Source organism: Protopterus annectens, chromosome 2.part2 (genome assembly GCF_019279795.1).
Source record: "Protopterus annectens isolate FY-2018-M chromosome 2.part2, PAN1.0, whole genome shotgun sequence".
Taxonomy (NCBI): Eukaryota; Metazoa; Chordata; order Ceratodontiformes; family Protopteridae; genus Protopterus; species Protopterus annectens.
This window is the reverse complement of record NC_056730.1, coordinates 35,939,681-35,961,840: the sequence shown is the minus strand read 5'-3', so window position 1 is coordinate 35,961,840 and position 22,160 is coordinate 35,939,681. Positions and strand designations below refer to the sequence as shown.

The 22,160-nt window shown below is 42.5% G+C and overlaps 1 protein-coding gene across 1 annotated transcript in view; it reads right to left on the bottom strand.

Moving 5' to 3' along the window:
• SERINC5 (serine incorporator 5) overlaps nt 1–22,160 on the bottom strand; it is a 1,123,885-nt gene that overhangs the window by 657,033 nt on the left and 444,692 nt on the right. The window contains exon 2 of the mRNA XM_044063720.1: nt 6,933–7,100. Coding sequence (XP_043919655.1) covers nt 6,933–7,100 — 168 coding nt within the window. The remainder of the gene's footprint in view (nt 1–6,932; nt 7,101–22,160) is intronic.

The window sequence follows — 22,160 nt, the reverse complement described above, 5'->3', positions numbered from 1 at the left end:
TCCCAGCCGGGCAAATGATCCCTGGACGCCCTGGCCATTTTGATGTGGTAGTATCGTCCTTCAGATCTATTGAGCACATCCAGTCGTCCTTCTGTAAGAATGGAAGGATCGATTGAAGCGTGACCATTCGAACTTTTCCTTCTTGACAAAGCTGTTGAGATGACTTAGGTCCAGAATTGGCCTCCAGTCCCCTGTTTTCTTTGGAACTAAAAGAACCTTGAGTAAGTTCCAAATCCTATTTGGTCCGCTGGGACTGGTTGGATGACTCTTTTTCTAGCAGCTTTGAAATTTCTGTAGCTGCTGGGTCTCGCAGATGGGGTGGTACATCTGGGAGTTTTCTCTTTGGATAGAAATGGGATTTTGTAACCTCTGGTAACAATGCTTTTACCCAATTGTCTGAAGAAAGGTTTTGCCAGGCCTGAGGGTATAAAGCTAGCGACCCCGACTGCCTCCAGAGCAGGACAGTCGGGCCTCCTCTCAGGAGTGCTGAAAAGGTTTGCCAGGAGGTTATCCCTGTCACCTTGGTGCCAGGCGGCGTCTTCCACCTCTGCCCCCTCTGCCTCTAGAGGGGCATCACCTATGTGTTTGGGAAAGATCCTTGGGGTTTGAAACCACATTTTCCCACCACGTTGTCCTTTGGGATACGGTCTGGAAGGGTGGAAAACGGACTCCGACAGCAGACAGAGTCTTTCCTCCTGTTCACACGGGTAAGGGTCTCCTTTACTTTAGGGCCAAAAAGTGTGGCTCCATCAAATGGGGCGTTAGTAAAGGAAGACTTGAAGGCTTCCGAACATAAGCGCATCCAGGATTGCCTGAAGAGCGCTGAAGCCGCTGCCCTACTCGATCCTTCGCTGCATAGGATATCAGCCTCATGGACGAGTTCACAATGGACGTAAGGGTGTTGAGATCGCTGTAACTTTCTCTGAGACAGCGGCATCTGTAGCACCCTGGAGGTATCTCCCAACTCTTTGACTAGATCCTCTGTAAACGTGTAAAATGGGTCAAATAGTTCAGGGAGAAAGCCGCTGAACTGAAAATGCGCTTCCGTATCTGTCCATGGTCCTAGAATCTTTGTTAGGCGGATGGACAGATGAGGAAGACTCCGACATCTCCTTTGCTGCCACCACCATGGCGTCTACTGGAACTCCTTTGGTAAGGTAAGCTTTGTCCTGTGGTGCCGTGATGTACTTATTTGGCTTCCTAGGGACTGGTTCCACCGTCAGGTCCATTAACTCATCAAAGGCGGAGTGACCCAGGAGGAGGAAGGACGGGCACCAAATGCCTTCAGCAAAACTGACTCATCCTCAGAAGGGAGGGCTTGCCAGTCACCTCTCTGTTTAAGGATCTCAAGATGTCAGAAAAAGAGACATCCTCTGAAGGTGACTTAGGGGACCCTTCTGACTCATCTAAGTCAGTATCAGATGTCAAGGATTCTTGTGGAGAATCCAAGTGTCTCCTCTTACACAGTCTTTTCTAGGAACTTCTGGGAGCATCCGAAGAAGCCTCCGAGGAAGAGGGGCACCCTCCAGGGCTGGCTGAGACACTGGTGCCCGACGCTGGGTGCAAGGAGGATAAAGCTGTACCTGCTGATGTGGTTGTCTGGGTAGACAACACCTTCCTCATGGTCGAGGCCCCGGGTCCCAGTCGAGGTATCTCCCGGTTCGAAGAAATGGGAAGAATCCCGAAACAGGAGCGAAGGCACCGACCCGAGGGAACCGAATCGATCCGTGCGAGGCCCGAAGGCGTCGGAACGAAATCGGTCCGACTCTCGGTCCCGGAACCAAGGACAGATCTGCCCGAGACTCCGGTACGGATCGGATGGAGTCGAGGTAAACGGTGCCGACCGAGAAAAAGACGGTTCTGGCACCGAGGGCTCCACAATCATCAAGTCAGCTTCTTCCGGCTCGAAGACTGAACAGGTCTCGGAGGAGGAACAGATGGAGATAGTGGCAGGCCTTCAAGTCTCGACATCAACTGAGAGGAGACGAAATAAGCTTGGACAGGGCCGTATGCTCCATAAGTTTCTGCACCACACGGTCCACATCGGTGTCGGAAAGGGCTCTAGAAGAACGAGTCGAAGGGATCGAAGGGCGCCCGACCTCAACAGAGTCGGTGGAGGAGCTCCGTCACGGTTCCAAGACTCGAGGCTCGAACTGCCAACAGTTGAACACTCGGCCCGAAGTCTGTGGAACCGTGATCTATAGACTTTCAGAGCTCGGAGCCGATGACTTTGGCTCAAGACTTGGATGCCTGGTCCAAGCATCCAGAGCCTCCTGGAAAGAGGGTTTCAGCAATCCTCTATCCATCAGTTTCCTCGCCTATCTGTCATGACCCTCCCACTAAAGAGTGACAAATAGAGCAGTCCTCTTGTAAGTGGAGAGGGCCAAGACAGTAGACACAGGAACTGTGGTTGTCTGTGACCGACATTTTTGGCCACACTGAGAACGTTTGAAGCCAGATTTTATTTTTTCTGACATAACAACAAGAAAGAAAGACAGTCCAGTAATTAAAAGTCACTTCCAATGAAAAACAGTCAAATCCGGTAATAAGTGTCAAATCCTGTAATAAAGCAGACTACAACAATACTTAGTCAAAGTTATTCAAGTAGGGGTGGTAGGCAAAAAAACTCTGTACCCTTTAGTTAAACTAAGTAACTAATCTAAGGAACCGAGATATCAAAGTCCACTCACACACCTACTCTAACTATTCATAGACTATATTTAAAGAAAATTTTGAAAAGTTTAAACAGAAAGATAAATTCTTATCTGTAAAAGCCTCGAGCTAGTCCCCAGCGATGCAGCAGCGCAAACTAGATCTGAGGTAAAGGCAGAGGGGATTGTGGGTATTAGATGTCCTCGAGCTTCTTCTCGATGCAGAGCTTGCAGTCGACGGGGCCGAGGATCGAACCCATGTGTAAGAACAAAGGCGAGATTGAACACTCTCACATTAATATTTAATGACTGGCCTAATGAAAGCTAAGCACTGTTATCTGTATACATTTGTATTCAAAAAACTAATCTCATTATCATTTAAAATGCAAGTAAATGTTAAATAATCTTTTTTACCAAAACAAGCTATAAAGTTCAATGCCATTTCTTCTGAACCTGACCATATAATAAAATCGTCTAAAAACAGGAATACATTTTTATATTTGTAAAAATGGTGAAGTTAAAAATTCCTTTTTTCAGTAATGCAATACCAAATTTAAATACAAGGTTGCTTACACTACTTCCATTGCTACACCTGATAACTGATGAATGTATCACCCTTCAAAGTAAATGCTGTTTGAAGTAAGCACTGTGTCCATAAAATCTATTACTAAGCCAAAATCTTTGTAGGATAAATCTGAAATCTTACTAACTGAATTATCAAACCAATCTAAACCTTATTTGTGTGGTATGGATGTAAACAAATCCACAACATCTACTGTCATAAAAATATCACTGTCATTAAATTCTATATGACTGTTTTCCTCATTAATACAGCGATAAGTACTCCCACTTATTATGCATGTGGCCAGAGTTAGATTCCCCAATGGGGAACAAATAGCTTTTTCCCCATTCATGTGAAACAGAGCCCTTCCCTAAGCCTATTCAAATACAACTTGGACTAATGGATGGGAAATCGCAAAATTACCCCTGGCTTATCAATGTGGCCCTTATGGATAGAAGCAGTTTGTTAGATACCCTAAGGCAAAGGCATACAACAAAGCCATTCTAGCCCATGGGCATTGACAATTGGGAAAAATGGTACATGAATGGTTAGGCTTAAAGGCTCTAGGATCTTTACCCTAGTATAATCTCCTATGATCCTACATCTCTTAATAGTAACAGATAAATACCATTAATCTATTATAAGTCAACATCTATACATTTATTTTTCAATTTGTTTTCAATGAATACTGCTAAAGGTTCCACTTTAGAACCTGTAGCAATCACAAGGGGTCACAGCTGAGGGTCTGAAATAAAAACAGTGGGAATTACTGGATGTTTAAACCTGTACAATTTCATACTTTTCTTTAGCAATGAAATCATTAGAAAAAAAAAAATCGCTTAAAAATCAATTTTATAATTAATATTAATTTAATTTCTTCAGACATGTTCATATACATTCCTGTTCCAGAATATTTGCATTTTTGCAGAATAGTCTAAGTAATCCATAATTCCTACACCTCCTCCTCCTTTGTCTGGTCTCAATATTCTGATATTTCTACGAGGCAAAACAAAAGTTGTTTTTCTGGAAGCATATAGCATATTCACAGGTTCTCCCAAAACAAGCTACTGCATTATTATATTGTGGATTAAACAAATTTCCTCTCATTTAAAAATGTTGATATTTCATTTGAACTGTTACCATACATCAAACTCGCCTTTAATTCTCTTGTATACAATTTCAAAAAACTATTTTCAAACAAATCAAAACGAGTTTGACCTATGTTTAATGAACTTGAAGTTGTAGAATCCTTTCAAGTGCATACGGTCTCATGTGTAAAGGAAATGGCGCACGTCTCAGGTTCTTTTACTTCTAATATAATCTTGGAGAAGGCCAATCTAGTCCAATGTCAGCACAGATAAAGGTGACTTATTTAACTTTACACTGGGCAGGCACTAATGTTCATTGAGGCTCCCCATCACAGAAATAACCAACTCAAAGTCTGTCAGACATACCAGAGTAACTTAAAACAGAAGGGAATAAGTTCAAGAACCTATTAAACCTTCATGTTTTTTTCTTCTTTTTGGGAGGATGCCTTAATTTTTCCACTTTCGCTGTGTTTTTTTTTTTCTCTCTGACTTTTTTCTCCTAGTGATCCAAGTCATCCTTCAGGAAGAAATTCAGCAAAAAGTCTTTTGTCTCTAACCCAGTAGCCTGCATGAATTTTACACAGTGTTCAAAGTCATCAATATTGTGTTCTGCAGCAAAACAAAAAGGCAGTGGAAATGGCAATACTTTGGGAACATATGCCCATCACAGCTGCACTTGCTTCTCAACTAAATCACTTTGTAATTAGGTGAGGGACACAGAAAATGCAACATAAAAGAGCCGACATAATGACAAGAAGCAAAACCGTGCATCGTTTTCATTCTTCTTAAAAGCTGGGAGGCAAGTAATACTCTCAAGGCAGCACTGAAAAAATGTGCAGCAATGTGAGATCTGTAAGGAAGCCTTTTGCCCACCCTACTTTAGTAACCAGCCAGCATAAGACTAGTGTTGGTGACTCAGAGGGGAGAAGCCAATGATTTTGGAACTTCTGGCTTGGAATATTTACTTATTTATTTTCATTTGTTAACCAGGTAGTGCCTGACTGGGCCAGTAGCCCATTTTCAGCAGAAACCCGGGGAGAAAAACTTGACAAACTAACATTACAGCAAATACACACCAAAAGCAATTATTAAGAATAGATGTCAATTACGTAGGTAAAACCCAAATTTTATAATTTAAACATTGTGATTTACATTTAAAGTGAACTTCCCAAAGAAAATATTACAAGAACATGAAAAGCTGTGTTCACAACAGTGGCAGCTGGCGATATCAAAGCAAAGAGGACTGCAAGTGACTAAACTGTGTCCCATTCCAGTTAGCCCTGCAGAGCTAAGTTACAGCAGTATCAACGCTGAACACAGTTACAATTTTATATAAATAACTGGTCATGCAATACCACATACACATGGTGAACAGTCTTCCAACAGTAAACTTTTCAGAATACATAGCAGTGCTACTTTGAGAAACAGTGAACTGTACACATAAGAGGTGGTTACAGTCACTTCTAGACTGCATACCTCAGATGTCGGACTGTGACTGCGTAAACAAATAAATGGTCACAGTAATGTATAGCACAGCAGGCTATCCAAATAGCGAAGACTGCAACAGTGAATACTATAATGACCATCCTGAAGGCACCAGCTGGCATCACACAGCACACTATGATATGTATTCATAAAGTTGTAAAAAATGCATAAAAAACATCCCTGCGCTCACACTTTCAGGTACCATTCACAAGAGTTATTTCACTTTCATTCACTAAATGAAAAGGCTGATCACTGCTTTGCTTAGGAACTCAATAAGCCTCTAAAGGAGCATCATACCTTATTATCTATCAGGGAGTACATGAAAAGGCTGGGCTGTTTAGAAAATCAGACCAGTTGATTAAAATGTCTACTTAATTATAGGAATCAGAATTCTGTGCAACTGCAATTGTTCAGCATTCCAAGTCTCCAGAATGGGAAAGCTAACTGTTTTTAAGCCAAGAAAAGAACACAAAATTGTCAAAACAATTTATCATCTGGACGGGATACAATACAACAGCCCAGTAATATAAACAGTTCCTGCTCCTCACCGACTTCTTAGGTTTTCCTCCAACACTGTTTAAGATAATACAAGCAGAACAGGAAAGGAAAGGAAAGTGCAGCCCAACATAAAAACATATTGTGGTAGCAGATAAGAATCACTATGTCTACCTAGTCTGCTCACTTCCTCCATAACAGATGAGCTGTAGACACCATTTAAGCAACAGTTCATATTTTCCTCCAGTTTTCATAAGAACTGCCTTAGGTCTGTCCTATGTATTTCTGAACTCTGACCATTTTAGCCCTAGTACCATTCCAAGAAAGTTACTCAAATCACATGCCACCTTTTTTGTGAAAACATACTTTTCAGTATCTCACCTAAACGATTGGCTGTTACCTTCAAACTACCAGTCTTGCATTTTTGTATATTTTTCTGGAAAATAGCATCCATGTGGGCAATATGATCTCATAAGAGTTACTTGAACATTTCTATGTTATCTACTGCTTCTTTTCTTTAGAGTGATGCACGTTACCCATGTCTATAATTTCTTTTTGTACTTTTGAGTTCAGTCCTTAACTCTCACAAAAATAGAAGTATAAATAAGTTATAAACGCAACATTCTGTATTTATTTTTCCATTTTACTTACGTGGGTCTCCACTTCTTTAGCTACTGTAGGTGACATCATTACACAGCAGATGACTGTTACCAAGATGAAGAAAAGTGCATACATAAAACGTGTTCCAGTCGACTGCTTGAGCTTCGGGCAGCAGCTGCAGCACAATGAGCATGCTGCAGAGCCACAACAGCAAGAAAACTGCAAAAAAGGAAAGTCGAAGTCAGAAATTTTAAGTCCTCACAGGCATAGAGACTTTACCATTAAATACATGAAATACTAATCAAGTAGTCATTCTAGCTACATACTACAGGGATAATGCTTTTTATTTTAGTAGACTTCTGTACTGCCTCAAGGACCACTGTTAAGAACAAACCCCACAAAAAACACATAAACAAGTACCTTTTTGTGGCCATATATACCAGTGAGAATACTTGATGTAGTAAAAACCTTGTACCACCTCAGAGACCACACAGATAAACATATTTATGCAGTTTAAAATATGGCACCTGCAGTGCCTTGCCAAGCATTCAAAAATGTCCTATTACTTTTGGAATGCACCAAAAGAACTGTAAATATTGAGAATGATCTGATGTTAGCCAAATCCAAGTGCCAGTGTAAATTACCTACAGCCAATCAAATCTTACTGTAATGTCCAAGTGTCCTTAAACCTCATTTAAACAATGTATACAAAGGCAAATTAATTTGCTAAAAGTCACTCAGTACTACATTTATTACCTAGACTGATCCTATGCATACATACATTTTGCAAAGAATTAAGCTGATTTTATTTACAATAAAGATTAATGTGAGGGGCAAAGCTTTCCTGAATGCTATGTACCAGTTTTAAGTACTTTTTTCCTGCTCAATTTACCTACAAAGTTTGCAACACTGCTTTCAGAATAGATTTTGATCATCAACAAGACTTAATCAGAGAAATAAAACACTGACCAGCAATTCTCCTTATGCTCTGCATTATTGGTTAAGCATCAGGGTAGCCCTTGGAAAGGTTGTCTGTATGCCCTGTACGGTGACGCTTCACAATCAGCAGAAGATGCAGCACTGAAATGCTGTCATTTGCTTAGCTCTTCTCTTTTAAGACTGAGCATTCAAAGCAGATTTAGCACCAGCTAACAGTAGCCCATTTCATGCCTCTACTGCAGGAAACACCATTAATACCAATGGTGGGCTCTGCTATAACTGGGGCACTGGAATAACTTGGTAATGTCAGAGGATAATCACTATTATTGCTTTTATTTGAGCCGGACAGCCAGTCATTTACTCAAGCAAACACAAAAAAAATATATTCAGTGTAGCACTAACAGGTTACCTTGTTAAATGGCAAAGAAAAGTAATATTTTATAATATTTAGGCAGGACAATACAAATTGCTGTAATTCAAGAAGCACATACCACTGTAAAGACCAGACAGAGAGGGTGGAAATGATTGGTCAATGCCAACATGCCCAATATCAAGGAAGAGGGAGGCTAGACAAGTGAGTCTACAATGGTGATTTTAGCTAGAAATCTAAGATACTGGAGCAGATAAGATTAGGCTGACTCACCAGAAGGCACACTCACTCGGGTCACAGCATGATGCTCAGCCAATGGCTACTGCAGAAATCCGGATCAGGCCAGGACTGGGAGGGGGACCTGCATGAATCCCACACTGGGCCACTGAAAGGATCACAGGAGGTTACTAGGATAACGACCCCAGGGCCCTTACAAACCAAGCCAAGTTCAACCCATGTTCCCAAGGGTGTCTGGCTCAAGCAGACACTAAAATCAGCACCTACTGCCCCTGTCCAAGACGGACACGGGTGGAACCTCCAGTGTGGATTTCCCATTACCCAGCCAATCGCCCAATTTGTGCTTAAATTACTGCTCCCTACCTTTCAATCCTCACCCATGGGAACAAAGGGCCACGTGAAGTTCTATCCCAGACTAAGAAATATTGAGCCAAAGGGATCTTGCTTGGTACAAGTCGAAGTCTGGCTTTCACATTCAGTTGTTGTTGTGTCTTTCGGGTTTTCCCGGTTAGGGGTCGCCACAGCAGAAATCCGGTCCGCTAATGATATGCTGTAGATTTTTACGTGCTGACTTGCCAGGTCTGACACACAACCTTCACCGAAGGTACGCCCATTCACGCATGTGTCCAGACAGAAGATGCTCTAGCTGAGAAACGAACAGGAAAACGTCATACTGTGAGGCGACAACGCTACCGCAGCACCACCACCGCAGCTGGCTTTCACATTCAGTATTGCAACAGATAAGCTGACTAGGAAAAGGAAGAGCAGCTACTGGTTTGGGGGATGGGGGGCCATGAGAGCAGAAAAATTGGACCCTCCTTGCCCCATACTCTTGCTGCATGGGACAGCTATCAATTCTGTTTATTCGCCAGTAACAAACTTGTCATTTCAGTGAGCTAGTAAGGCAAACAAAAATTGGCTGAAAGTTGATGCCATGCTCCATTTTATACATGGAAAAAGTATCATTTCAATGTCTGAAAATGAAATGAGAGAATAAGCTTGTCTATACAGTTTTGCATTATAACCGATACTTTTCCTTTACACCAAGATTTTCCCAACAATTTACTCTTTAGAAAAGTTTCACTTTAGATGCTCACAGCACTTTATTCATCTCAGTAAGAAAACAGACCAAATAAAATTGCAGGTAGTGACCAATGATAAAAAAAAACAATCTTTGCTATCTAGCCTAGATCAGCTAGGCTGAGAAGTTCCTTTCTAAAAAAAAAAGTGAGATTTGTGTAAGAAAAACTGCCAGCGTTTCATGATCTGTGGCACGGAAGGAAAAGGAAATGAAACAAAAAGCTGAAAGGCACTGACGGGTTTCTGAGCAATAAACATCTAAGTGACGTTACAGTGAGAAGAATAACTTGAGACTCGTATCCTCTCAACTGTCCAGAATTTTGCAGAATGCTCACCCAAATTTTTGCCTCACATTTTTGGTGTACTCCTCATTAAGTTTGTGGCTTTCTTGTAAATCATTGAAGGTTGAAGTCCCTAATTAATGAAAGACCTACGAGTTTCAGACTTGATATCCTTCAGAAAAGGCATGCCAATGCAAAACCTGATCTACTTTGAGTCTATATGAGTAATATTAAAAAAATCATCCCTATATTTATTTGGGCCTTTGTCCCTTTATTTTCAGCTTTGTCCAGAATTCTCAACCTAAGAGTTTTAAAAGGTATGCTTAGATAAGATTAACTACACCAGATGGCTGAGTTTTTCCTTACAATGCAGTATCATCAAATTTCATGAAAAATGATCTACTGTTAGAATACAAAATCAATGGTGATCAAAGGTGGATAGCGAAATCCAAAATATTGGAATAGGAAAACACTGCCAACAAGTTTTGAGCAGTCAGTTGCAATCAAAATCAGAAAAGTCTTGGTAACATCCCTAATACAAAAGGGTACTCCTATAAATACATCATTAGGTCTTTCCTGGTGAGATTGGACCATAAATCAGTCTCATTTGAAGTAACGATCTCACCCCACCCCCACCCCCCCAGCAGCAACTAAACTGAAATACCTCTCCAAAGCAGATTATAACCTCTTACGGATGGAATAAATAGGTTATCTGCACCTCCCTCCCTCAGATGGAACTGGCAACTATGCAGAGTTCTACACAAACACCTGTATAACTGCACTGGCTCGGCTGTACCTGATAGGACCAAAACAAGCTCCTCAAGGAAAAGCAAATCTCCCTGGTGGACAACTGCCATTAACAGGCTTTAAAATAAGAGGAAGAAATTACTATCCAAAGTAAGAGGGAACAAGCCCTAAATTGGAAACACTCCCTCATCAGCTTAAACAAGCAAATATAACTTCTTGTGAAGTCCTTCAAAGCAAACTATGAATCCAAATTAGCTTTGTCAACTAAAGACGACCATAAGGCGTTCTTTAGTTACATCTGTAACCTAACAGGAAAATCCCAGATTTGTGCCGAACTGGTAGTTAATAATACAACATATACTGAGCCTGTTGACATAGCTGACCCGTTTTCCAACAGGTTTGTGAAAACTTCACTCCCCTGTCCCTGCCACACATACCCCACGACATCCTTGCCACCTGTACCTTACCATGCTTCTCTACAGAGCAGGTTATTAACACCTTCTCTAAGATCAAACACACAGCATCTATGAGAGCAGATAACATCCCAGGCTATGTCCTACATGGGCTTCAACCAGAATTATCATCATCATTGGGTACTCTTTTTCAATCATAGTCTAAGCACCGGCTTTGTCTCAGCTGAATGGAAAATGGCCACTGTTATTCCATTGCACAAAGGTGGCGCTTCCACTGACCACAGGAACTATAGACCTATTAGCCTGACTAGGCTTAGCTGCAAGGCCATGGAGCGAATCATCTTGGACTTTATCAACAAAGATATGGGTATTCTCCAAACACTTGACCCTACTCGGTCTGAATTTGTCAAAGGGAGATCATGCCTGTTAAACCTGGTGAACTTCTTTGAGACAGTTACCAAGGCCCTGGATGTGGGGAAATTTGTGTATACAGCCTACCTAGACTTAGCCAAGGCATTTGACACTATCCCCCACTTGGGCATCATTGACAAACTCACCCAGCTAGGTATTAACCCTTACATCATTAGATGAGTCACTAACTGGTTCACTGACAGAACCCACACAGTCAAAATAGAGGAATCCACCTCCAACAGCAGACCTGTAACCTGTGGTGGGTCCACAGAGATCAGGCCTGGGACCTCTACTGTTTGGAATCTATTTCTCCAAAGTACAAGCAAAAGCTAAAGGTCTGTGGCTGATAAAGTATGCCGATGACTGCAAACTGGGAGCGGTCATAGAATCTTCAAATGATGTCAACATCCTATACAAACAAATGATTGATGCCAAAGTCATGGCCTTAAACTCAATACAAAAAAAAGCATCATCATCATCTCTTTCGGTAAGGGCGATGTTCCTGCTAACTACCACTTCAATAGCAACACCTTAAGTACGCACTCAGTGGCAAGAAACCTGGGCACACAGGTTGACCGCAACCTCACCTTTGATCATCACGTCTCCACAGTAGTAAGGACATTATATAGTGCTCATCTCATAAGTAAGGATATTGCCTCCAGGGAAAAAAGAAGTTATAACCTCCCTGTACTCTTCCCTCATCAGATCAATAATTGCATATAACACCCCATTTGGTATGTACCTTTTCCAAGCACCTGCAGGAATTGGAGAGACCACAAAGGTTCCTCGAGGAAAATTCTAGGTCTTTAGCATCTGTCCTATGTGGATTGTCTGAAATCACTGTCACTTTATTCTGTTTCATACAGACTACTCAGAGGTGATCTCTGCCTTGCATGCAAGGCAATCTCTCACTTTGCTTTATTGGAAATGCTGTATCTCCGTAAATCAAATGGTAGATGGATTACTCGCTCTAAAGACCTTAACCCAGTATGTGATATTAATAGAACCTGCTTGAGGGACAAATTTGTCTCCCAGAGGTTACCACACCTTTGGAATGGACTCCCACTTCATGTTAGAGCACCTCACTGGCCCTCTTCAAACATAATCTAGATGACTGGATGGGTAACTGTAAATTCACCCCAGGGGTTCCACCAGTGTCCCTCTTGGACAGGGGCAATAGGTGCTCACTGTAGAAATAAGGGTAGAACTTGGCTAAGCTTGCAAGAGCCCTAGGGCCATTAGCCAAGTAACTTCCAGTGATTCTCAGATTAGAAACACTTTACTAATACTGTAAATATAATGTTTTCTAGAGTCTAAAACCAAACCATGTTAACAAAGGCTGCAAAAGATCACAGTTTTTTAGCCAAGGGAGTGGATAACCTAGAAAATATGAACTGCTCGGAAATTTTCTCTTCTACAGGCTTCCAAGACAGGACCTTTGTTTAACATATAAATTCATTTTTGATCAAGCCTCCTTTTAAAATGAGTGCTTACGTAATACATTAAGTAGAACAAATACATGACATCGTATAACGTACTGTTAAAGTGTAAGAGTAAAAGTCACCATGCTAACAATCTTGACAAGCCCTGGATAGTTATAAAAAAAAAAATGCCAACATAGAATAGATCCAGAAAGTAACAGTGCAACATTCTAGCTCTACCAGCTAGCTCAGATCATGCTATACTGGAGCAACATGTACAGTTCAGTTCCAAAGAACACACAAGTCTAGGGATCTTAAGATGCTATAAAATGACCACAGGAAAAAAACACCAGAAAGCCTTGAGACAGAACTGCGGTGGTAACTGCGGTGGTGGTGCTGCGGTAGCGTTGTCAACTCACAGTAAGACGTTGTCCTGTTCGATTCTCAGCTAGAGCATCTTCTGTGTGGAGACGTGCGTGAATGGGCGTACCTTCGTTGAAGGGTGTGCATCAGAGCTGGCAACTCGGCACGTAAAAATCTACTGCCAATCATTATCAGACCGGAGTTCCGCTGTGGCGACCCCTAACTGGAAAAAGCCGAAAGACACAACAAAGCCTTGAGGCAGAGGTGAAAGCATAGGACTACAGACTAGAAGAGTCAGATAATATTTAAGAAAGGACCAGAGCAGACAAAGACAACATGACATGGGTGCACAAGATTATATTAGGAAAATGTGAAGGTGTTTCCTGAACAAGAAAGACAGATGGAAAAGGAGGACGCACCACCAATGATCACAGATTGTAGGCTAAACCACTCTCCAGATCTGTGAAAAATAACTCTCAGACAGGGTTAGGGTCCCAAGGAATTGAATATCAGAATGGGTGGTACAGACAGAAGTACAACAGAGTCAGGAATAGAATATAAGCAGAATGCTGAATGCTCTGAAATACAAGACTAAACAGGCTTAGTGTCTCTCTCTCTATTATCAATCACATACAATTCAAAACAAGGAAGTTAACAACATACATGCAGAGCAAAACATTTGCAAAAATTACAGTGCTCTTTAAAGAAAGTTTAGGCTGCATTTTTTGAAATGTGAATGAAAATTTAACATGCGTTTTATATTGTAAAATAAGAGATCCAGTTTGGCAGCATTTACTAAAGAAGTTCCATGGTCACTTTGCTGTTCACAAAATATTTCTAGCCCCATTTTACTCAAATTAAGATGGTCCTGAAAAAATAAAGCAAATCTGCAACATACATGATAGGCTGAAACCTGGCTCCTGCACAACTCTTTCAGGAACTTCATCCCTTACAGATACACACATGTAACATATGTACATGGATATTAAACCAGTGTGGGACTTGGGCCAGCTCAAAATACAGTGTAATATTTATATGCATAGCGCAAAAAAAAAAAACTTGCAATTCAGGAAGCTTGTACTGAAAAGCAGCAGTGGAAAAGTGCAGTTGTGTACACGTACCAAAAATGTAGATGTTCGAGTGTCTTCACTGTTGCAGTCATCACTGTAGGGTTCTTCCTGCCGGCAGGCAGCCCTCGGTTGGCCAGAATCCCAAAGTCTAGGTCCGGCGTCGGCTGTGGACTCACCCTCCCTGACGTCAGTGCACCAGGGGTACAAAGCTCCCAGCCGACGCCATGTTCTACAGTTTTTCTTGCCCCAGATGTCAGGTGCCCAAAAGTAAAGGCTAAAAGTAAAACAAAAATGTAACATACAACAAACCCCATACCCTGTAGCAAATACACATCAGAAGAAGGGTGAAGCAGGGAACCACACCAATAAAAAATAGAAGAGGGGACAGGAGGGTGGGTAACCCAGACTGCAACAGTGAAGACACTCGAATATCTACATTTATGGTAAGTGTACACAACTGTACTATGTTCATCGTGTTTCACTGTTGCAGTCATCACTTTAGGGTTGAATCCCAAAGCTGAGATAAAGGGTGGAGGTTATTGAGTAGAAGGGGTGGCTAGAAGGCCTTGCAAGACTGCAGAAGCAAAGCCTGCCCTAGACTTAGAATAAACAGGGAGATTATAGTGCTTAGAGAAAGTATGCACTGAGCTCAAAGTAGCAGCTTCCAGAATATCTTTGGTAGGAACTCCCCTGAGAAAGGCAGCTGAAGTAGCAGCAGCTCTGGTACAGTGAGTCCTAATGTTTCCTGGGATTTGCTTTCCATGATGAGAGTAACAAAATCTGATTCCATGAGCAATCCATTTAGAAATGGTCTGTTTTGAAATAGCTTTGCCTTGGGAATTTGCTGCATAAGAAACAAACAGTTGTTCTGTTTTCCTGATATCCTTGGTTCTGTCCAGGTAAAAGCGAAGCTGCCTGTGCACGTCCAAAGAATGCAAGATCCTCTCCCCCTTATTTTGTGGATTAGGGAAAAAGTTGGCAGGTGAATAGTTTGGTTTAAAGCCACTTTAGAAACCACTTTAGGCATGAAAGTAGGGTTAGTCCTCAAAGAAACCCTGTCTTGATGAAACAATGTAAGGTTCCACAGCCATGAGCACTTGTAACTCCGAGGCTCTCCTGGCTGAAGTTAAAGCCAGTAGGATAACGGTCTTCCATGACAAATACTTTATATCAGATGTGGCCGCAGGCTCAAAAGGAGGGAGAGTTAGTTTTTCCAGGACATAATTGAGGTCCCAGGCAGGGATGGGCGGTGTCCTAGGGGACTTAAATTATTTACTCCTCTGAGATATTGCTTCAGAAGTGGATGTGAAAAAATTGGAGGATCTGTATTATAATGTGCAGAGATAGCTGAGGCATGTATTTTTATGGAGGAAAAAGATAAACCCTTACGCAACATATCTGTTAGGTAATGTAAAATCAATGGAATATTTGGAATGCGAGGATCTGATTCCTGAGCATGCATCCAGGTGCAAAATCTTTTCCATTTACCTTCATAAGATTTCCTAGTGCTAGGCCTTCTGGCTTCTAAGATAACATCCATGACCTGTTTGGAAAGGGTAGGATTAATCATAGACCCTGAATACGCCAGGCTGCCAGGCAGAGAGTTTTGATATGAGAGTGCAGGACCTGGCCCTGATGTTGAGACAAAAGATTTGGAATCTGAGGTAGAATTCAAGGAGGTTCCTGGGATAGATTTATCAGTGTTGAGTACCAAAATTGTCGAGGCCAATTCGGGGCTAGTAAGATCAGCTTTGGTTTGTCCTGTTTTATTTTTAAGAACACCCTTGGTAGAAGAGGTAGTGGTGGAAAGGCATACCCAGAGAGGTTCCTCCAACTGAATGAGAGAGCATCCACTTTCCATGCTAGCTTGTGATATGTCCTTGTGCAAAAAGTCTGTAACTGGTAGTTGTGGGGAGATGCAAATAAATCTATGTCCGGGCAGCCCCAGGCTTCTGTAATCATCTTGAATATTTGGGTGTCTAGCATCCACTCGTGTGGGTCTGACAGGTTCCTGCTCAGGCTGTCTGCCAGAGTGTTTTGTTTCCCTGGCAGGAATTGAGCTTGTAGGTCCATTTTGCAAGCTAGTGCTGTGTTCCATAGAGTCATGGCTAGTCTGCAAAGGGGGTAGGAGTGTGAAACCCCTTGCTTGTTTATGTACCACATAACTGTGGTGTTGTCTGTCTGTATCAGTAGCTGCCCTGGCTGTAAAAAGATCCCTGAAAGCCAAGAGGGCATTCTAAACAGCTAACATCTCTTTTAAATTGATATGTAGATGCTTCTGATCCTCTGTCCAAAAACCTTGCAGGCCTTTCCCCTGCAAGTGGGTTCCCCATGTATAATCCGAGGCGTCCGTGGTTATCACTTGGCAGGCTGGAGGTAGACTGATGGCTTTCCCTTTGTTTTGAAGACATGCCATGGCCCACCAATGCAATTCCTTTTGCAGGCAAGGCAAGACAGCAATCTCTGTTTCTAGACTGTGACAATGCTGGGACCATACGCTTTTTAGGTACCATTGTATCTTCCTCATATGCAGTCTTGCATATGGTATGAGTAGGATGCAGGAAGCCATGTAACCCAAAGTCTGCAGGAATTTCCTTGCAGTTAGCTGAGACATTAACGCCAGGCTTTTGAAAGTTGAAGCCAGATGTAGTTGTTTTTCTGATGTCAGGAACGCCATCTGGGTTGTTGTGTTTAAAAGAGCACCCAGGAAAGTTATCTGTTGAGTGGGTGTCAAATTTGACTTTTTTACGCTCACAGTGAATCCCAGGTACTTGAGTAGATTCTGAACAAATTCCAGGTGCTAGAGTAAAATGTCCTTGCTGTCTGCTTGAATAAGGCCGTCGTCCAGATGAGGGTAAATTTGAATTCCCTTGAGTCTGCAGTAAGCTACTACTGGTGACAGGCACTTAGTAAAGACCCTGGGCGCAGTAGAAAAGCCAAAGGACAGCGCAGAGAATTGGTAATGTTTCGAGCCTGCCTTGAACCTGAGGTATCTTCTGCACTCCTGTCTGATAGGAATGTGTAGGTAAGCCTCCTTTAAATCCAATGTCACCATCCATGCATTTTTGCTCAACATTGGAAGGAGCTGCTGCAGAGTAAGCATCTTGAACTTTGGTATCTCCAGGAAAGTATTTAAGACTGACAGATCCAGGATGGGTCTCCCAAGTATTTTGCTTTCTGGGAACTAGAAAGAATCTTGAATAAAAGCCTTGTCCCGTCTCTGAATTTGGAACCAGTTCTATGGCCCTCATAGCCATGAGGGACCTCACCTGTTTTAATGCCTCTGCCCATTGAGTTTTTGGTAGGTCTGGCCATCCATTTGGTTTTGGTAAGGTGTGAAAGTGGAATTTGTAACCTCTTAAAACTACATCCAGAACCCACTTGTCTTGGGTTATGTAAGTCCAATTTTGGTGAAAAAGAGAAAGATTTCCTCCCAGAGGAGCTTCCAGGAGAGAGGTTCCAGGAGCCGTGCAGGGGGTGTCATTGAGTCTGTTTCCTATAAGGTTGAGACCTATCTTCTCCACCCCTGGGGGTGGAAGCACTCCACTGTCTAGGTCTATAAGAGGTCTGTGCTTGGGCCCTCCCTCTGGGGCACCTATATCTACCCCTCTGAGACCTGTCCAAGCTGGGAAAGGACCAATTTTTAGCTGGCCAATTTCTGCTAAATCTAGGAGGCAGAACTTGTAAGAAATCCTTAACAGTTTGCATGGATTTTGCCTTATCCTCCATTTTCTTTATAACCTCTTCAGCCTTAGACCCAAACAAAACATTATGTTGAACAGGGGGGCATCCAGTAACTTTGCTTTCACTTGATCAGGCAAATTTTGTTCCTTTAACCAAGCATGCCTTCTAATGACCATGCCAGTGGCAGCCACCCTGCAAGAGGCCTCCAAAGCATCAAAACCACAGTGTAAGGTGTGTTTCCCCACCGGCTCAGTAGCATGCATCAAATCATGTAATTCCTTATTATCAGCACATGCAGAAATGGTACCCAGTTTTTGTTTAACAGACAAAAGGTATTGCTGATATTTCAACATATGAAATTGACAATTTAAAGCCCTAATAGATAAAGGAGCAGAAGTGTACACTTTTTTTGCCCCATTTCTCCAAAGCTCTAGAATCCTTATCTGATGGAATAGGGTTCTTAGCAGTGGTGGCCTTAACACCCTTAGGACCCTGAGAAATGGTTTCTGGATCAGCAGTAGGATTTTTGTAAAGAAACTGGTGGGAGTCAGAGATACTGTAATATCTATCAGGCTTAGCAGGGGCCAGAGGAAAGGAGTCAGGAGTTAAATTAAACTCAGAAAAAACATCATCCACAATATCCAAAATAGGAGGAATAGCCAGGGGTCTGTGTTGGGGGAAGAAGAAGGAAATCCCTAAGCCTTCTCTTAGATTCAGAGTACTCCTGTCCTTCCCAGTGAAAATGTTCCCTCATGTCAAGTAAAATTTCCCCAAAAGAGTAATCCTCAGGAGGAGAAGCTGAAGGAATGGATTCCTCAGCATCAAGATCCTCATAAGGAGAGAAAGTATAATCCTGTTCAGAGGAAGACACTGAAGAGATAGATGCCTGATCAGAGGATTCATAATCCAATTCTTGTCTTGGCCTTTTGTCTGGAGGGGGATGTGAAACCCTAATCATAGTTAGCAAGTCCTCCGCCATTTTAAGCATTTGTTTTTGAGATTTAGGTCCCGGATCAGAGGAGGCCTGGGCTTGAGTTTTTGTTTTAGAAGGAGTCTTTGCCTTTGTCTTTGCCTTTGCCTGAAGCTGCGTAGGCCTGAAAACCCCCTCGGAAGCAGGTACCTGCACAGTGGCTCCGGACCCATCCGAGGGAGCATTATCTGAAGGTCCTGCACCTGGAGTATTCAAAGGCCTAGTTGGCTCCTCATGGGAGTCTGTTTCGGCAAGCGGTTCTGTAATGGCCGACGACAGGGGCTGTGAAAGCGCCTCACTGACGACGGCCGAACCAGCAGCTGGCTCTGACTGCAAACTTTTGTCTGATTTGGACCTCGGAGGCCTATCCTTATCCTTGCGCCTTTTATAAACTCCGGTAGTCGGAAGCGTGTCCGACGACATGTTATAATTAAATCGCCTCCCAAAGTAATGAAAGGCAAAATCGTATCTCCGTTTAATAGTACGTTGATTAAATCTAGCACAAAACCGACAACTAGCTACGTCATGGTCAGGGTCTAGACAAGGAATACAGTAAGAGTGAAAATCCTTAGGAGGTATTTGCTTCCCACATGAAATACAATTATTAACTTTTTCTAACATCGGTCTGGAGCAAGAAAAAAAGTTTCCCCAACGGGGTACTTAGCTTTGAAAAGAAGAATGTCGTCGGTATGAAGCACCAAAAATAGCAGGAGTCAGCCGACCGGCACTTGCGAACTGCTTCCACCGCGCGGCAAGAAAGACTGGAGAACATGGCGTCGGCTGGGAGCTTTGTACCCCTGGCGCACTGACGTCAGGGAGGGTGAGTCCACAGCCGACGCCGGACCCAGACTTTGGGACTCTGGCCGACCGAAGGCTGCCTGCCGGCAGGAAGAACCCTACAGTGATGACTGCAACAGTGAAACACGATGAACATCAATAACTGAACAGTTGAGGAAGGGTTATTAACACCTAAAGAGACCCATCCAAGGACATCGACAGAGTCTGGTTTCTACATTGTCAGTATTGGGGGGGGGGGACTTGTATACTTACCATAACATTCCATTTATGTTGTCCATTTTCATTCAACCATTGGGTCCAGATCTGATCCTTGGATCTTACTCGGCCATTACTACAGCTCATGCCCACCTAAAAGCTCTCGAGCTGCTCCCTACCCATAATGTACCAACCCCTAACATACCTCAGACCTTGTTTGCTAGATGACAAAGTAAGAAATACCAATACTATATTCCTGACAGATGAAGCAATTATCTGGAGCTCAACATAAGTACAGCGGTGTCCTCATCTCTTGTTCTTCCAGAAGTCCATCATGACACAGATTGGGGGCTGGTGGGTAGGGAGTTAAAGAATGAAAATGAGCAGAGATGGAATGTTACGGTAAATATATAACTATTTGATGTCCATTTTCATTCATTCCTCAATTACTGGGACTGAGTTCCCAGCTACCTGAAATCCTAGGTGGACTCTAATGAAGGATATTCCTGACCATGGATTAAACAAAGGCAGCTCTTCCCCTTGAGACCAGATCTACTTTGTAATGAGTAATAAATGTTCAAGGATTGGCCCAAGTTGCAGCTGCACAAATACCGTCCATGGAATGCCTAGTTAAAAATACTGACGAAGTTGCAATGGATCTAATTGAATGGGCTCTTAAAGGCTTTGGTAATGACATACCTAATTTATTGCAGACAAAAGATGTACAGTTGGGTAAGGCATCTTGCCAAAGTTACCTTTGTAACTGATTTACCTATTTTGTAATCTGCAAAGGAGATAAACAGTTGATCCGATTTTCTAATTTCTTTTGTTCTATGCAAGTAGAAATGTAATTATCTATGAACATCTAACAAGTGCAACATGCATTCTCCCTTGTTTTCAAATTTTGGAAAGAAGACAGGCAGCTTTATGGAAAGGTTAATACTGGATTCTGACACCACCTTAGGAAGGAAGGAAGGGCTGGTTCGTAATGTTACTCTATGGCTCATAATTTTACTCTATCCCAATGAAAAATCAAGTAAGGAGGTTTACAGGGCAATGTTTGAAGTTGAGAAATTCTTCTGGCTGAGGTTATGGCCACTAGAAAGACAAGTCAAAAATTTAAGATCTCATTTTGGTGCTAGTTCAAAGGGGGACACGAACTAAGGCCTTTAGTAGTAGATTCAAGTCCCATGGTAGAATAGGGTCTTTATAAGGCAGTCTCAGTAAAAGACTACCTCTCAAGAAGGTATTACAAAGCTTAGATGAAGCAAGGGAAGAATTCTCAAATCCAATACGAAGTTAGAGACTGTGGCCAACTAAACTCTAATGGCTGAGGAGCTAGCTCCTTCATTGAAAACGGTCACCATGAACTCAGGGACACTTTGTACAGGGACTGAAAAAGGGTCAATGTGCTTCTGATGCGCCCAAAAAACAAACCTTTTTCCATTTACTTCTATAAAGCTTCCTAACTGAAGATTTACGGGAAGATAAAAGTATATGACGGACAGGGGAAGACAGCATGGGTTGTCTGGCTATTAAAGGAAGTGGAGAAACCACAGTCAGCTTTAGGTTTGAGATATCTGGGTGAACCATGCCTATCGGGTGAGACAGAAGGTCTGGAATTGGTTCCAGAATCCAAGGTGGATAAAGTAGAGGCGAAAGAAAGGGGAACCAAATTTGTTGAGGCCAGTAAGGCGCAATGAGAATGACTTTGCTCATCAACTTGGCATCTTTCAGCAGAAATTTGGGGATCAAGAGAGTGGGGGGATAAGGGGCAATCGGGGAGTAGAGCATCTCTCCGATTCCCCCAGCATGGGGATCAGGGCAAAGCTGCTGCTGCACTTGTTATTTAGGAGAGAAGCAAAAAGATCACAGCAAGGCTGACCCCATCAATGGAAAATAATTTCTGTCACGGTAATGCTGAGTGACCACTAGTGAGATGGTAGAATGAACCTGCTCAGTTCGTCTGCTATCATGTTGGATTTCCCTGGAATGTGCACTGCTATCAGAAAGCAGCTGGATGAGACCACCCATTGCCACAGTCTGGAGGCTTCTCAACACATGGTACCTCCCGGTTTGTGGATGTACTAAACTACTGACATTGTCTGTTTGAATCACAATTGTCCCAAACAGGAGAGAGTTTTGGAAGGCCTGCAACACTAAAAGTACTGCTCTCATTTCCAGGACATTGACAGCATGTTGGCCTCTTCAGGGGACCAAATGCCTTGGACTGTTTTCCTCAGGAAGTGCCCTCCCACCCACCCAATCTGGTTGTGTCTGTTGTCACTATGGCCTTGGGC